Source organism: Chlorocebus sabaeus, chromosome 5 (assembly GCF_047675955.1).
Source record: "Chlorocebus sabaeus isolate Y175 chromosome 5, mChlSab1.0.hap1, whole genome shotgun sequence".
Classification (NCBI taxonomy): domain Eukaryota; kingdom Metazoa; phylum Chordata; class Mammalia; order Primates; family Cercopithecidae; genus Chlorocebus; species Chlorocebus sabaeus.
The window spans coordinates 705669-717812 of NC_132908.1; the positions used below are offsets into that span (position 1 = coordinate 705669).

General features: G+C 62.4%; 1 protein-coding gene and 1 long non-coding RNA gene across 3 annotated transcripts; one reads left to right on the forward strand and one right to left on the reverse strand.

Annotated features, from left to right (window-relative positions):
- The first annotated feature begins 7687 nt into the window (after window positions 1-7687).
- METRN (meteorin, glial cell differentiation regulator) lies at window positions 7688-10039 on the forward strand. Of its 2 annotated transcripts, XM_037989566.2 has the most exons (4): window positions 7688-7964; window positions 8159-8559; window positions 9489-9548; window positions 9627-10039. In XM_037989566.2, exons 1-4 carry the CDS (start codon window positions 7738-7740, stop codon window positions 9941-9943), a joined length of 1005 nt encoding a protein of 334 aa, XP_037845494.2. In that variant the 5' UTR covers window positions 7688-7737; the 3' UTR covers window positions 9944-10039. The 2 variants fall into 2 exon arrangements, with proteins under 2 accessions (XP_037845494.2, XP_037845495.2); XM_037989567.2 differs by lacking the exon at window positions 9489-9548 and having other exon boundaries at window positions 7722-7964.
- LOC140711642 (uncharacterized) lies at window positions 9431-11070 on the reverse strand. The gene is made up of 2 exons (XR_012092881.1): window positions 10972-11070; window positions 9431-10175 (listed from the first exon to the last, which is right to left on the reverse strand). It is a non-coding gene; the product is annotated as an uncharacterized lncRNA (long non-coding RNA).
- Between the last annotated feature and the right edge of the window lie 1074 nt (window positions 11071-12144).

The following is a 12144-nucleotide window of genomic DNA, read 5'->3' on the forward strand; positions in this document are numbered from 1 at the left end:
CCTGTGTCACCAGCCGTGACCCACCTACCCTCCACCTCTGTCACCAGCTGTGAACCATCTACCCTCCACCTCTGTCACCAGCTGTGAACCCACCTACCCTCCACCTGTGTCACCAGCTGTGAACCCACCTACCCTCCACCTCTGTCACCAGCTGTGAACCCACCTACCCTTCACCTGTCACCCCACCTGTGCCAGGCAACTTTGTCTCCACCATAGTTGGTGGCAGCTACTTCCCCATTGGTCTCTCCATCCCTCTCCCATCTCCTGTTCTCCCCAGGATGCAGTGGGGTCATTTTGCCGTGCAGATACGGTCCTCTTCTTCCCAGGGCCCTGTCCATTCTTTGCTGCAGTCTGCACAGCCCTGAGGGCCTGGCACGGCTGGCCCACAGCCTCGATCTATACCTGGCCCCTTGAGGATGAAGCTTCAGCCACACTGGCCTTCCTCTGGGTCCAGGAGGGTGCCCATCCTTCACCTGGAGCACCCCTCACCTGGAGCACCCCTCACCGGGAGCACCCCTCACCGGGAGCACCCCCTCCCTTCACCTGGAGCACCCCTCACCTGGAGCACCCCTCACCTGGAGCACCCCTCCCTTCACCTGGAGCACCCCTCACCTGGAGCACCCCCCCTTCACCTGGAGCACCCCCTCCCTTCACCTGGAGCACCCCTCCTTTCACCTGGAGCACCCCTCACCGGGAGCACCCCCTCCCTTCACCTGAAGCACCCCTCCTTTCACCTGGAGCACCCCCTCCCCTCACCTGGAGCACCCGTCCTTTCACCTGGAGCACCCCTCACCGGGAGCACCCCCTCCCTTCACCTGAAGCACCCCTCCCTTCACCTGGAGCACCCCTCCCCTCACCTGGAGCACCCCCTCTCTTCACCTGGAGCACCCCTCACCAGGAGCACCCCTCCCCTCACCTGGAGCTACCCTGCAGCACCCCTCCCCTAGAGCACCCCTTCCTGGAACATGTCCTCATGTGGAGCACCCTTCACCTGGAGCACTCCTGTCCTGGCACCTTGCCTGGAGCACTCCCTTGCCACCTGCACCTGGGTGACTACTTGCCTCTCAGACCTTGGCTAATGTGTTCTTCCCTAGGAGCCCTCCCTCAGGTGGACAGGGCCACAGACCCATGTCCTCACCTCCCCAGCACCAAGGACCTTTTTTCTCAGCCTGTATCTGCCTGTTGTCTGATGGTGCATTTGATGAGCTGTTGGCTGACTGTGCCCGCTGAGGGCCAGGGTGGGGTCTTCTTCCTCACCACCCTGTCCCTGGGCACTGAGCCTCCAGCTCAGTACATCACGGATGCATGGCAAATGTGGCGAATGAGAGAGAAAGCGATGCACCAGCAGCATGAAAGGTGACTGGCACCAGCAGTTTGGATCCTCTCCCATGGTGGGAGGACCATTGTAGAGGATACCTTTGGAGAACAACTCACACCCCAGAGGGAAGTGGCTTGAACAAAGAGGGCTGCTCAGCAGACTCATCCCCCTCCAGGGTCTCCTCTGGGGGATGTGGATACCGCTCAGGCCCGCAACCCTCCATTGGTCCTGGGGACTGATATGTGCCTGGGCTCCAGAGGGCACCTGGAGCACCCCTCACCTGGAGAAGCCTCATCAAGAGCACTCCGTTCCTGGAGCACCCTCACCTGGAGAACCCTCAGCTGGAGCACCCTCAGCTGGAGCACCCTCAGCTGGAGAACCCTCACCTAGAGAGCCCCTCACCTTGAGGACCCTCTCACCTAGAGAGCCCCTCTCCTGCAGAACCCCTACCGGGAGCATGCTTCACCTGGGCCACCCTTTGCCTTGATGCCTGAGCCCTGAGCGGTCTCCCATCTAGGTGGCTAGGAGGGCACTCTGGAGCCATGGGGTGAGGACCAGAGGCTGTGGCACATCTTGCCCTGAGACTTTGGAGGACTGCGAGGGGACCCACATTGACTTCAGCTCTGCACCTGTGGTGAGACCCCCACCTGGAAGGCAAAGTGATTGCTCCAGGGGTCACATGGTCATGCCACCCCCCACCCACTGCTCCTGCCCCCTGCCCGGAGCACAGCCCGAGAGCACCTGGGACCATCCATGTGAGGCCATGGGCTGTGGGTGTGTTTGGCCGTCCTGGCCCCTCCACAGTCAGAATGGGCACCCATAGGCGTGAGAACCTCACAGCCATGGGGGGTGCCCTGAGTGCCATGGGTGGTGGGATTTCTCTGATGCCCTCCAGCTCTGCTCCCTGCCTGGCCCGCCCCCATCAAAGCTGAGGATGACTCAGGGCCCAGCCATCACCATAGCAACACGCGTCGCCTAGCAATGGCGGTCTCCCGGCAACGGTTGTCTCCTAGCAATGGGATGTTTTCCTGGGCCCTGGCTGGAGCCCGGTGGTTATTTTTAGCCCCGCAGCAAATCAGTCGGCAGCTGCATTTTCGGCTCCTTGAAGAGATGCAAGGTGTGGGGGGGGGGGGGGGTGGGTCTCTTGGCAAAGGGAGGAAAGCATGCCCAAGATAGGAACCTTGCTGCCGTGGGCCCGGAGGTGCAGGCCTGTGGGTGGGCGAGGCCGGATCCTGCCTGTGCAGGGGGGCTGGTGGCCGGTGGAGGGGAGCCAGGGTTGTGCAGGCTGCCTGGGTGAGTTGGCAGCTAGGACTATGTCTTTGGGGGGCCCCCAAGCACCCTGAGCCTCGTAGGTCAGCTGGGTGGAGGGGACGCAGGCCAGTGCTCACAGTTGCACTATCAGAGCGTGTTTCTGGGTGGCCCAGGGTCTGGCAAGCTCTTGGTACCCACTGCCCCTCAGTCATGGCAGCCATCTTCACTGTCCCAGACCTGGGACACCCAGGGAGGGGGCAGCAGGGGGGCCAGCAGAGCAGCACATTTGGCCAGTCCCATGCAGGGCTCAGCTGGGGACACAGGAGGGGCTGGCCTCAGGTCAGCCCACACCTCTCTCCTCGCTCTGCTCCCAGTGAACGGAGACACAGGCGGGCGTCTTGGCCTGCGATCTGACCCTTCTCTCTATGCTTCCTCCCCATTTCCTAGGGGACTCTGTTCACTGGTGCATCCAAACTCCCCAACTCCCTCAGGGCCAATGGGCTGGGTGGGGCCGGCCTTACCCGCCTCCCCTTTGCAGTGGGTCAAAGGCTCTGAGGCAGATGGAGCTTCCAGCAAACAAGGAGCCCCCAGGGCTCACCCTTTGTGGTTCCTGGTTTACTCGAAGTTCCATCTGCCTCAGGGCCTTTGCCCCTCTGCTCCCCAGGGTTGAGGCTCCCTTCCTGCCCCCTTCCGTCAACTGCCCTTGCCCTTGGTGTTGCTCCCCCAGGGCCCCAGCCAGCCCAGCTCCTGCCCTGGCTGTGACAGCTCCTATTCTGTGCCCAGCACTGTGGTTTCCCGTCGAGTCACTCTGCACTCCATGGAGCAGCCACCTGTCCACAGCCGCTTCCCTGCTGGACATGGGGCTGCCTGTGCCAGGCACTGCTCGGGCCTAGCTCATGGCAAATGCAGCATTGGTGTCCTCCACTGACCAGGACCTGTGTCTAGTGGGGAGAACACAACGGCCAAAGGCGGGAACTGTGTGGCAGTGACCAGGGTCTCGACCGCCCCCACCTCAGCACCCCCTCAGGCTGCAGCTCCAAGGACCCTCTGGGCAAGCCAGGAACAGAAACTAAGTCTCAGGCTTTGGGACAAGCTGTGAGGCTGGCTGCCCTGCTTTGGGCTGAGGGGCCTTGTGATACAGTGTCTGTGTTTGGCCATGGCCAGGCCGACCCCCAGGCAGGGGAGATGATTGTCCCAGCCTCTGCACACTCCAGGGGCGGCCTCACGCGCCAGGCCCAAGCTTCCTGAAGCAGAACCTGAGGGAAGTTCTTCCTTTTGTCTGACTTGAGTACATCTTGCTGCTGTCGTTCTTGTTCTGACCTCGGTGGAAATGGAGAGAGGCCCCTTCTGGGGTTTCAGGGCACTGGAGGCGCTGGGGCTTAGGGCACTTCAGGAGGCCCCCAAACAGCACAGACAGCCGGGACGTCACCTGAGCTTGGGGATGCCTTCCGGGCTCTCCTCCACCCGGCCACCCCCCACTTTGTGGGTATTTACTGAACGTGTGCACTGTGGCATGTCGGGTCCTGTACCCATAGCAACTGAGGCCAGACTCGGCCTTCCAGGCCCCTCGTGTAGGCAGCAGAGCACCCACTGATGCCAGGTGCTTTCCTGGATGGGGCCAGGGGCTGTGAGGAGAAGGGGTGTGTGTCCAGGGCTTCTCCTGTGGGTGGCTGCATTGGCACCGGACCCCTGGAGATGAGGCTGGGGAGGAGGCAGGGATGCCGGGGTTGAGGCGTCAACTCGGGGTCAGGCATGTGCCCTTCCAGACCAGGTAACCCCAAGAACCCCTCCCTCCAACCACAGACACGGGTCCCTCTTTGGGGGAGGCCTGGAGGGAGGTCCAGGGCCCAGGCTGTCAGGAGGGTGTCTGGGGCTGACCCTCACGCCGCCACCAGAGGGCGCGTGGAGCCCGCCGTGCTGACCCGGGACCGCCAAGCGGCAGCAGCCAACCTGCGTGCCTCTCCCCACCTCTGCGAGCACCTCATGTGCCCAGCCCCAGGCAGAGTCTACTCTTTTACCTTTACGATTTTTATTTTTAGTTTATTCATTTATTTATTATTTATTTTGAGATGGAGTTTCGCTCTGTCGCCCAAGCTGGAGTGCAGTGGTGCGATCTTGGCTCACTGCAAGCTCTGCCTCCCGGGTTTCATGCCATTCTCCTGCCTCAGCCTTCTGAGCAGCTGGGACTACAGGCGCCTGCCACTATGTCCAGCTAATTTTTTGTATTTTTAATAGAGATGGGGTTTCACTGTGTTAGCCAGGATGGTCTCCATCTCCTGACCACAATTGTGCTCCACCCGCCTCGGCCTCCCAAAGTGCTGGGATTACAGGCGTGAGCCACCACGCCCGGCCTATTTTTATTTTTATTTATTTATTTTTTTGAGGCGGAGTTTCACTCTTGTTGCCCAGGCTGGAGTGCAATGGCACGATCTCGGCTCACTGCAACCTCCGCCTCCCAGGTTCAAGCAATTCTCCTGCCTCAGGCTCCCTAGTAGCTGGGATTATACACATGAGACACCATGCCCAGCTAATTTTGTATTTTTAGTAGAGACGGGGTTTCTCCATGTTGGTCAGGCTGGTCTCAAACTCCCAACCTCAGGTGATCCACCCGCCTTGGCCTCCCAAAGTACTGGGATTACAGGCGTGAGCCACCGTGCCCGGCCTCTTTTTAATTTTTATTGAGACAGGGTCTCACTCTCTCGCCCAGGATGGAGTGCAGTGGTGCAATCACAGCTCACTGCAGCCTCATCCTCCTGGGCTTAAGCAATGCTCCCGCCACAGCCTCCCAAAGTGCTGGGACTACAGGCATGAGCTGCTGCACCCAGCTAATTTTTGTATTTTTAGTGGAGTTGAGGTTTCACCATGTTGACCAGGCTGGTCTTGAACTCCTGACTTCAAGCGATTGTCCTGCCTCAGCCTCCCAAAGTGCTGAGATTACAGGCATGAGCTGCCACACCTGGCCTTAATTTTTATGCAATTATTTTTTTTGAGACGGAGTCTCGCTCTGTCACCCAGGCTGAGTGCAGTGGCGTGATCTCAGCTCACTGCAACCTCCACCTCCTGGGTTCAAGTGATTCTCCTACCTCAGCCTCCTGAGTAGCTGGGACTACAGGTGTGCACCACCACACTCGGCTAACTTTTGTATTTTTAGTAGAGATGGGGTTTCACCATGTTGGCCAGGCTGGTCTTGATCTCCTGACCTTGTGATCCACCTGCCTTGGCCTCCCAAAGTGCTGAGATTACAGGTGTGAGCTGCTGTGCCTTGCCAATTTTTATTTCTAATCGTAAGATATACATCATAACATCTACCATTTTACCCATTTTAAAGTGTGTAGTTCGGTACTGTGGAGTACATTTACGTTGCTGTGTAATCAAGCTCCAGAGTTTTGTCCCCACTCAGCCCCAACCCCTCATTCCCCTCCCCAGCCCTTGCTCCACTTTCTGTCCTCATGACCGCGGCTACTCTAAGGTGACTCACAGAAGTGGAATCCAACAGTGTTTGTCCTTTTGTCTCTGGCTTATTTTGCTCAGCATATAAGCCTCCAGGCTCATCCAGGCTGTAGCGGGTGTGAAAGGCCAGAATTTCATTCCTTTTTATGGCTTAATAATGAACCCACCGCCAGGGGGCGCGGTGGCTCTCCCCTGTAATCCCAGCACTTTGGGAGGCCAAGGCGGGCGGATCACGACATCAGGAGATCGAGACCATCCTGGCTAACACGGTGAAACCCCGTCTCTACTAAAAAATACAAAAAACTAGCCGGGCGAGGTGGCGGGCGCCTGTAGTCCCAGCTACTTGGGAGGCTGAGGCAGGAGAATGGCGTGAACCCGGGAGGCGGAGCTTGCAGTGAGCTGAGATCCGGCCACTGCACTCCAGCCTGGGCGACAGAGCGAGACTCCGTCTCAAAAAAAAAAAAAAAATAAAATAAAATAAAATAATAATAATAATGAACCCACCGCCAGGGGGCGCGGTGGCTCTCCCCTGTAATCCCAGCACTTTGGGAGGCCGAGACGGGCGGATCACCTGAGTTCGGGAGTTCAAGACCAGCCTGACTAACATGGAGCAACCTCGTCTCTACTAAAAATACAAAATTAGCCAGGCGTGGTGGCACATGCCTGTAATCCCAGCTACTCGGGAGGCTAAGGTAGGAGAACGCTTGAACCCAGGAAGGGAGTTTGCAGTGAGCCAAGATTGCGCCATTGCACTCCAGCCTGGGCAAAGAGCAAAACTCTATCTCAAAAAAAAAAACCAAAAAAACAAAAAAATAGACCCACTGCACTTGCTTGTCCACTCAGCTGCAGACAGGCATTTGGGCGGCTTTCACCTTTTGGGGATTGTGATGGCTACTTCTGACCTGAACCTCGCCCAGAGAAAGGGGCTGGCCAAGCCCAGTAGGCGCCCGCAGGGGTGCCCATGGCTGCTCCATTCACGCCCCTCCAGGAGCCCCGTCTGGCCCGGGGTCAGTCCTCCGGCAACCATGGGGTGCTGCTAGGTCTGAGGAAAGGGGACTAACCCTGTGGGCTGCGCGCTTCACAGGAAGACCCCCTCCTGCAGACAGCCTTACCAAAACCCGAGGCCTGGCCCAGCTCCAAAGCGCAGCCCTGAGGCCAGCCCTCCCCAGCTCTGGAGTCATGACCTCTCTCCTCTGGAGCACCACCCGCCTCTGGGGAGGGGTCAGCAGGACCAGGCCAGGTTGGGAGGGATGTGGCCAATAGGCTCAGGTCCCAGTGTTAGGAAGAACCAGGCCCGGCCGCCCGATCAGGAGGCAAGGCGGAGCCACCAGGTGGGCCACCATCCCTACCCCCTGAGGTTTCAGTGGACATCAAAACCCCGGCTCCATCAAGGGCTCCAGGACTCCGATCTGGACGGCGCAGGGGGCGAGTCCAGGGTGAGGGCGCGGCGAAGGGGCGACGCACAGCATGGGCTGGGCAAGGAGCCTCCCTCCCGCGCCGAGGCCCCCCGCAACCTCCGAGGTGCTGGGACCGTGGGACCGTCCTCCCGCGGCGCCGGGGCTCCGGCCCCGCCCCCAATCCGCCTCGCCCCTGCTATTGGTGGAAAGTTCCGGGCCGCGCCGCGATTCGCCGGGACGCCGCAGGCCCCGCCCCCTTCCCGACCCTCTCCAAGGCGGCCAGGGCGCCGGGGCTGCGCGGCGGGCGGAGCGGCGGCGGGCATGGGGGCTTCGCCGGGGCCGGGCGGCCGGCGCGCCGGGCTGCTCCCGCCGCCGCCCGGACCCGCGCCCCGCCGGGGCAGCGGTGGTGGGAGCCCCGACTACCCGGACGCCGCCCGCCGCGCCATGGGGTTCCCGGCCCCGGCGCTGCTCTGCGCGCTGTGCTGCGGCCTCCTGGCCCCGGCCGCCCGCGCCGGCTACTCCGAGGAGCGCTGCAGCTGGAGGGGCAGGTACGGCCCGGGCGGGGGGCTGTCCCCGCACTTGGGACGGGGTGCGCTGCGGCCCGGACCCCCCAGGCGCCCCTCGGAGCGCGCAGAGCGCTGGTCCAGTTTCCCCCTCCGCGAGGCGGCCCCGGGAGGCTGCGGGGGCTGCGCCGGGCCGGGACTCGCCCCCGCCTCAGCGCCCCGTCCCGTCCTGTCCCCAGCGGCCTCACCCAGGAGCCTGGCAGCGTGGGGCAGCTGGCCCTGGCCTGTGCGGAGGGCGCGGTTGAGTGGCTGTACCCGGCTGGGGCGCTGCGCCTGACCCTGGGCGGCCCCGACCTCAGCGCGCGGCCCAGCATCGCCTGTCTGCGGCCCGTGCGACCCTTCGCGGGCGCCCAGGTCTTCGCGGAGCGCGCAGGGGGCGCCCTGGAGCTGCTGCTGGCCGAAGGCCCGGGTCCGGCAGGGGGCCGCTGCGTGCGCTGGGGTCCCCGCGAGCGCCGGGCCCTCTTCCTGCAGGCCACGCCACACCGGGACATCAGCCGCCGCGTGGCCGCCTTCCGCTTTGAGCTGCGCGAGGACGGGCGCCCCGAGCTGCCCCCGCAGGCCCACGGTCTCGGCGTAGACGGTGAGTGGCGGTCTGGGTGGGACGGGGTGGGAGTTCCGAACTCTCACCCTGCCTGGGCTTGGCGGGAATGTGCCTTGTCGGCCCCACTGCAGAGGGAAAAAGTGAGCTCCAAGGGTTAAATGGACTTGTCAAAGGCCACACAGCCAGGGACTGCCTGGGAGGGATGGCCTTCCCGCCCTCCCTTCCCAATTCATCTCGGGAAAGAACTGGCAGGAGCAGAGTGGAGGAAAGGGGAGGCCGAGCAGGGCAACCCTGGGCCTCTGGTCCCTGAAGGGTTAGGGGAGGGGATGGTGGGGGCAGAATCAAAGCCTCCGGCCAAAGCTGTCCGGGGCTCCCTGGCCCAGCGGTGACCTCTCTCCCCTCCCCCAGCCCAACCAACAAAAGTCCAGTGTGCAGCCCGGTCACCATGGAGACGCCGCCCGCCTCCCTGCAGGGCACCAGGCCCAGCTCTTGGCTCTCCTGGAGCTTGGCGCCTGACCCTGAAAGGGATGGGCTTTCACTATTCTGCCCCCTGGCCCTGGGCCAGGGACCCCAGACCACCCTTCCTCTGCCCCCACCTCCTGTCACCCTAGCTGGGCTGCTGCTCTTCAGGCCCCAGATTCGGGAAACTAGAGGGGTCCCAGATGCTGGGCTGTGTCTTCAGATGGGGGTGCAGGAGGGCAGCCCAGGACAGCTGATCGCTAGGCACGGCCCCCAGGCCCATGTCTTGGAGACACGTGCCTGCAGGTGTGCTTCCTGAGTACAGGTGTCGCCCAGGGCACGCACACTTGCTGTGTGGCTCCCTGGGACCCCCAGGTGCCATCAGGCCCTGAGCGCGGGCTCTGCTCATTTGCCCACTGCCTCCTGCCGCCTGTGCAGACAAGGGACGGGGCCTGAGGTGCTGCCGGGAGAGGGCAGGGTCTGTCCTCACCACCCCCTCTGCATGCCAGGTGCCTGCAGGCCCTGCAGCGATGCTGAGCTGCTCCTGGCCGCATGCACCAGCGACTTCGGTGAGTGTCCCCACCATGGGGGGAGCTTGGAGCCTGCCTTCCCCTGAATGCCCACCCCAGCCACATGCCTCCCCACAGTAATTCACGGGATCATCCATGCGGTTGCCCATGACGTGGACCTGCAGGAGTCTGTCATCACCGTGATGGCTGCCCGTGTCCTCCGCCAGACGCTGCCGCTGTTCGGGAGGCGGGGATCCGGGGAGGAGGGGCTGACCTCCATTCGTACCCCACTGCGCTGTGGCGTCCGCCCAGGCCCAGGCACCTTCCTCTTCATGGGCTGGAGCCGCTTCGGGGAGGCCTGGCTGGGCTGTGCCCCACGATTCCAGGAGTTCCGCCGTGCCTACGAGGCTGCCCGCACTGCCCACCTCCACCCCTGTGAGGTGGCGCTGCACTGAGGGGCCAGATGCTGGGAGGGGCTGGTAGGAGGGAGGGTGGGGGGCCCACTGCGTTGGAGGTGATGGGGACTATCAATAAGAACTTTGTTTACACAAGCTGCTATGGACCTGGTCTGCTGTGTCCAGCCCAGCGTTGGGCCTGCCTTGCAGCTGTGAGGACGGCTCCAATTCCTGCCTCTGGCGGGAGACTGACACTCGGGGGAATGGTATCTTGTTCAAGACCATTTGGCAACTGAGAGGGAGAGCAAATGTGAGGAGGAGTTACACCCACATTCTGGGGAGGGGCTGCTGCTGGGTGGGGGCACATGGGGACCTGCACTCATGCAAGCTTCTGCTCTGCTGCACCTACCAGCCCCGTCCTTGCCTGTGCCCTCGCCCGCTACCCTGGCTGGCTCCCACTTGCCTCCCGTGCCAGGTGCTTCTGGGGCTCAGCAGGAGAAGAAAGGGGCAGAGGAGCATAGGGTCCCTCGGGTACGGTGGGGGCAGGCGGGCACACAGTGCTCCGGCTCTGAGCCAGGCCTGTGAGGGAAGGGGCTGCAGTCTGGCAGGGTGCCGACTTCCCCTGTGGCCGCTGTGAGCCCGCAGAGTCATCCTTGGCCCCGTCCCGCCCTTGGGGAAGAATGGGCCCCTCTGTCCGCAGGCCCCTTCGACGTGCTGAGCATCCAGACGTGGCGAGGAGCCCGAAGGGTGTGGGGTCCCCTCTGCAGGGTCCTGCTTGTTGCCTGTTTCCGGCAGGCAGGGTGCACAATGGGTTCTCTAAGGACCGTTTCCCGCCACTGGCCCCATTGTCACTGTCTCCGCCTTCCTCCTCAGCCTTTCAGCCACATAAAGGGCCAGTGAGGTTTGGGACAGCCACAGCCCAAGGTCCCGAGGCTAAAAGCCCCTGGGTGGGGGTGTTCCAGGTCCCCTGGCCTTGTGCGAGCTGCCTCCTCTCACCCCAACCCCTCGGATCCTGGGAAAGAGACAGTCACAGCTCAAGGGCCAGGGGACCCCGGGGCTGAGGCCCAGAAATGGCTTTCCGTTCTCACCTGGGCCAGGGGTGGGGGTGGAGGCCAGAGGCCCTGCCCAGGCAGACGAAGCCCCCAGCTTTCAAGGGGGAAACTGAGACTGTGTGAGGGACACGGCTGTGCAGAGCCCACAAACACGGTCCTTTCTCCAGGTGGGCGGATATAGATGTCTGATGAGTGCCATGCTCTCTGTGGACATCTGGGGGGTCACCTCCAGTGCCGTCCTGGGACTTCCATGGGGCAGGCTGTCTGAAAGTTGCACGTGCAAGTTACCCTTTCACACAGATCGCCTGCCTGCCACAGGGCTGACGAGGACGGGCATCATGCACTGTGGGGGGTCCTCCCACCTTCTGCCCCCCCTCAGGTTCCTTGCTGCTTCTCTCCTCTCCCCAGAGTCCCAACTGGCATGCTGAGGGCTCACACACAGGACCGCTCCTCTGGGGCAGCCAGCCTCCAATAACCCCTGGACAACCTCCACTTTTTCATCTCCAGCCCTGACCACTTCCTGGGACCCACAGCCTTACATCCACCTGCCCCTAGCCCAAACACCCACAAAGAGTAGAGGAGGAGGTAGCCCGTGTGCCCTCCCGCACCGCCTCCTCCACTCCTGTCTTGGGGAGGCTTTCCCATGGGCAGAGCAACCCCCTCACCTTTGGCACCTGCCCTGCTTCTCTGGCCAGCTTTCTACAACCTCCCCTTTTTGGCCACACCCAAGTCTACCTGTTCACAAACACCCTGGGCTGGGCCCTGGCCGCACCCTGGCCTCTACCCACCTATCCCAGGAAGTGCCTGAGCCCTGCACCTACAGAGCCTCCCAGAGAAAGCCCTGGCTTTGCAACCAGCCATCTTCTCATGAGACACAGGCAGACGCAGGGCCACAGGAGCACCATGGTGCCCCAGTGGGTCTTGGAACATTAGGCCAGGGGCTTCATGCCTGCCCTGGGGAAGGGTGGCCAAAGTGGCATGGGAGATAGGGAGATGGTGTGGGTGAGCACATGGGCAGGAGCTACAGGAGCCTGGGGCCTATGGATCACAGACACCTCCAGGCAAGTGCCAATTCACACAGGCACAGGTGGCTGGGGGTTGCCCAAAGACCAAGAAGCAGAGTGCCTGGTGTGGATGTGAGAGGAGTGGGAAGGCCGGGCGTGGGGGCTCACGCCTGCAATCCCAGCACTTTGGGAGGCCGAGGCGGGC

Coding starts and splice junctions, on each gene's coding strand:
- METRN (XM_037989566.2), top strand. CDS start 7,738: ATGGGGGCTTCGCCGGGGCCGGGCGGCCGGCGCGCCGGGCTGCTCCCG. Junction 7,965..8,158: donor CGCTGCAGCTGGAGGGGCAG/GTACGGCCCGGG, acceptor TCCTGTCCCCAG/CGGCCTCACCCAGGAGCCTG. Junction 9,549..9,626: donor CGCATGCACCAGCGACTTCG/GTGAGTGTCCCC, acceptor GCCTCCCCACAG/TAATTCACGGGATCATCCAT.